General features: G+C 35.7%; 1 protein-coding gene across 1 annotated transcript; it reads left to right on the top strand.

Annotated features, from left to right (window-relative positions):
- The first annotated feature begins 537 nt into the window (after positions 1 to 537).
- On the top strand, positions 538 to 3,100 carry LOC111430765 (bidirectional sugar transporter SWEET1-like). The gene is made up of 6 exons (XM_023067172.1): positions 538 to 714; positions 797 to 833; positions 958 to 1,053; positions 1,125 to 1,404; positions 1,593 to 1,712; positions 2,530 to 3,100. The coding sequence occupies exons 1-6, from the start codon at positions 681 to 683 to the stop codon at positions 2,716 to 2,718; spliced, it is 756 nt and encodes a 251-aa protein (XP_022922940.1). The 5' UTR covers positions 538 to 680; the 3' UTR covers positions 2,719 to 3,100.
- Positions 3,101 to 3,653: the final 553 nt, after the last annotated feature.

Genomic DNA, 3,653 nt, shown 5'->3' with positions numbered 1-3,653 from the left:
AATTTTTTTTTTTTTTTTTTTTTTTTGAAAAAAAAAAGTATTTCCAAAACTGACCCATGAAAAATACCTAATTTTTGTCGTAATAATTAAATATCATTTAAAATGCACGAGGAACGCCATTTTAATAATTTCACCTCCAAAATATTTATTTTTTTTATTGTTTAATAATTAAATACCTGAATTTTAGTATAATAATATCTTTCAAATATTCATTAAATTCTAATTTTTATCTTTTTAAATTAAGTTAATAAACACTAATTTTATTATATTATTTACCTTTCATTTATGGTTTTTTAAAAATGGGACTAAAAATGATAATGTTTTATTAGAAAATATTATGTAATTTAATTAAATGGGTAAAAGCAATTAAAAAGGTTTTAAAAAAAAGAACAAAGAACACTCACATTGTTCTTGTTTGCTTGTAGCAAGTGTAGAAGCAACTGAGCAAGTGGATAAGAATAAAACCAATTACTGTCAGTAATTTTTTTTTTTTTACTGAAAATTTACTTATCCATCCATTTCTCTCCCTATATAAACTCCTCCTTCTTCCTCTCTACGCCGCCCTTCTCTTCCGGCGCTCCTCCTCCTCCTCCTCCTCCTCCTCTACGCCGCCCTTCTCTTTCCGGCGGTCTTCATTTCCTACTCCTTCTGTTCTTTTTCACCTTAACCAGATCGACGAAATGGACATTCTCTTCTTCTTCTTCGGTGCTCTCGGTTCGTTTACTCACCGTTTTTTTATTTCCGAGTTTGTTGATCTATTCATCGTTTCCAATTTGCTTTTTGTTTCGATTTGCAGGAAACGCGACTGCTCTGTTTCTGTTCTTATCGCCAATGTATGTACAATAAGCCTCTGTTTCTCTGTTTTTTTTTTGTTCTTGCATGTTCTTGGCTGCGATTTCCTCTTCCGATTTTCTGTTTCTTAACCTAATCGGCTCTGGATTTGACTCGATTTCTTAGAATTACTTTCAAGAGAATCATCAAAAGCAAATCGACTGAGCAATTCTCCGGCATTCCTTATGTTATGACGATGCTTAATTGTCTTCTTTCCGCTTGGTACTCCTTCAGATTTCAAATTCCGAACTCTCTCTGTTTTGAACGAATCTGATTTTTGAAAAATGATGAAGGTACGGCCTGCCGTTTGTGTCGCCACACAATATATTGGTTACGTCGATCAACGGAACAGGAGCGTTGATAGAGATCGTGTACGTGTTGATCTTCATATTCTACGTTTCGAAGAAGGAGAAGGCGAAAATGGGAGCGCTGTTTGCGATAGCGATAGGCGCGTTCGTGAGCGTTGCGTTGGTGTCGGTTTTTGCTTTGCACGGCAAAAACCGTAAGGTGTTCTGTGGTTTGGTTGCTTTGGTATTTTCAATCATTATGTACGGCTCGCCACTATCCATAATGGTAAGTCAATTTTTTTCGCAGAACTTCTTTTCTATTTATTGCTTTAAAAGGTAAGAATCTCAAGCGCTTTCTGCTGACGTTTTTTTTACCGAAGGTAATAAATGAATGATGAAATGGTAAAAAATTGGAGTAAAAACATTTTTGAAATAGAAGAAATGGAAATTTGATTTGATGTTTGTGGTGTACAGAGAACAGTGATAAAGACGAAGAGCATCGAGTTCATGCCATTTTTTCTGTCGCTGTTCGTGTTCTTGTGTGGCACCTGTTGGTTCATATATGGCCTTCTTGGTCACGACCCTTTCCTTGCTGTAAGTATTATTCACTCCAATAATCTTCTACATCAATCTGAATTTCTAAGATTAAGTTGATTGGATTGATGAATCTGAATTTCTAAGATTAAGTTGATTGGGTTGATGACCCAACAATTCTGGTGGAGTTCACAGTCCAACCCTCCTCTTAGATTGGGCCGTGTTTTTTTTTTATTGTTTTTCAACTCTTTCTTAAATTTTTTTTTTACTTATTTATCATACCTTTTATTATTTATTATATATTAATAATTGAAATCTCGCCAAATTTAAAGATTATAGATAATAGCACATAACCAACCATAATTATAAAATTAAATATTCTTAATATTAAATGAAATAGAATTGGATTGGATTGTAACTTTATTTTTAAGTTAGTCGGCCATGATTGAATTTTTGGTTTTCCAATAATTTATTCAACCTAAAGTGGAAAAAAAAACTAATTCAGTCCGATTTCTATAGTTTGAATTGGGTAGTCCATGTTGGTCGAGTGTTCGGACCATATAAACATTTCTATAGTTTGGATTGTGTAGTCCATGTTGGTCGAGTGTTCTGACCATATGAACACCCTTATTTTCAACTTCATTCATTTGGCTTTTTTGCATGGTTACAATACCATAACAATCCATGCATATATACATCCCCATACACTCTCTATCTTCAACGGGATATTTGAATCTCTGAATTCTGAATCGAAAGTATATGTTTAGTTGATTGGATGTTTATGTGAATGATTGAGTTCTTGATTGAAAGTATATGTTAATTAAGATGGCGGGAAAAGGTGGTTTGTTTGTAAATGCAATAATTGAGGTGCATGTAGGTGCCAAATGGGTTCGGCTGTGGCTTGGGAGCGCTCCAATTGATTCTCTACATGATCTACCGAGGTCGGCAGCCAAGGCCAGAGAAGAAGCCCACGAGCGATGGATCCAACGTGGAGATGGACCAACAGAAGCCCCAACTTGAGAAGCCACAGGCCACTGCCAAAGTGGGTCGCGATGATCAAGTCTAGGCACTATGTGCTTGTGATGCCCTTCTAAGTTGTCCTACTACTGCGTATTACAGTTTGTGTCAGTGTTTTTAAGCTTTCGGTTTTGTTGTGGGTTAAGAATGGACGAGACGACATGTCGATCTGCAATCCGAACAAAATGGTCGGAGAGGAAGACGAACGACATGTCTCATTGAACCATCTCCCTCTTATGTATTTCGAACTTCCAAAGTGGTGAGTTCCTCAAGGAATGCCCTCAAAATGGTCATGTTCTTGAATAAGACTATAATAAGTAGAGAATTGAAGAATAATAGAGTTATAGAACAAACGTAATGGACAACAATATATGTATCATATCACGAAAAATAATAGTAATGGAAACAAGTTTTATGGGTTCGGACAAGACGGTTTCCTTTCGGGACGATTTGTATTTTGTGCTCGTTGTATGAGTATGAGTGTTCTTATTATTATGAAATTGAAGAGCAAGCCTTACTAACATGAAGAAGATCGAATTGAGTTTAGACGATGTGTGAATTGAACATGAATTTTCATCGACATAATCTAAAAAATAAAACTTTGTTTTTTTTGTAAGCTCCTAAAAACACTTAGAAACGATGAACTTGACTCACGGTTTATGTATCTGGTAGCGTAAGATGCGAGTACATTTCAGTCGCATTTTTCTCAAATCGTATAAAATTTGAAAGACTATTGTGAGATCCCACGTGGTTGGAGAGGGAGACGGTAACGAGGCAAAGCGAATAATATTTGTTAGCAGTGGGCTTAGCTGTTACAAAATGATATAAGCGGACACCAAGTAATGTGCCAGTAAGGACATTGGTCCCCAAAAAGGTATTTCTTATAAGGGTGTGGAAACCTATCCCTAGTAGACGGTTTTAAAACTGTGAGGGTGATGACGATATATAACGCAGAACTAGGCAACGCATCTAATTTTAAATTAT

Source organism: Cucurbita moschata, unplaced genomic scaffold (genome assembly GCF_002738365.1).
Source record: "Cucurbita moschata cultivar Rifu unplaced genomic scaffold, Cmos_1.0 Cmo_Scf00002, whole genome shotgun sequence".
Classification (NCBI taxonomy): Eukaryota; Viridiplantae; Streptophyta; class Magnoliopsida; order Cucurbitales; family Cucurbitaceae; genus Cucurbita; species Cucurbita moschata.
This window is presented reverse-complemented; position numbering and strand designations above follow the sequence as displayed.

Bases quoted from the DNA above. Each gene is read 5' to 3' on its own strand.
- LOC111430765 (XM_023067172.1), top strand. From the start codon at position 681: ATGGACATTCTCTTCTTCTTCTTCGGTGCTCTCG. The intron at 715-796 runs GTTCGTTTACTC...TTCGATTTGCAG, and splicing joins CTTCTTCTTCGGTGCTCTCG to GAAACGCGACTGCTCTGTTT. The intron at 1,054-1,124 runs GTACTCCTTCAG...AAAATGATGAAG, and splicing joins AATTGTCTTCTTTCCGCTTG to GTACGGCCTGCCGTTTGTGT.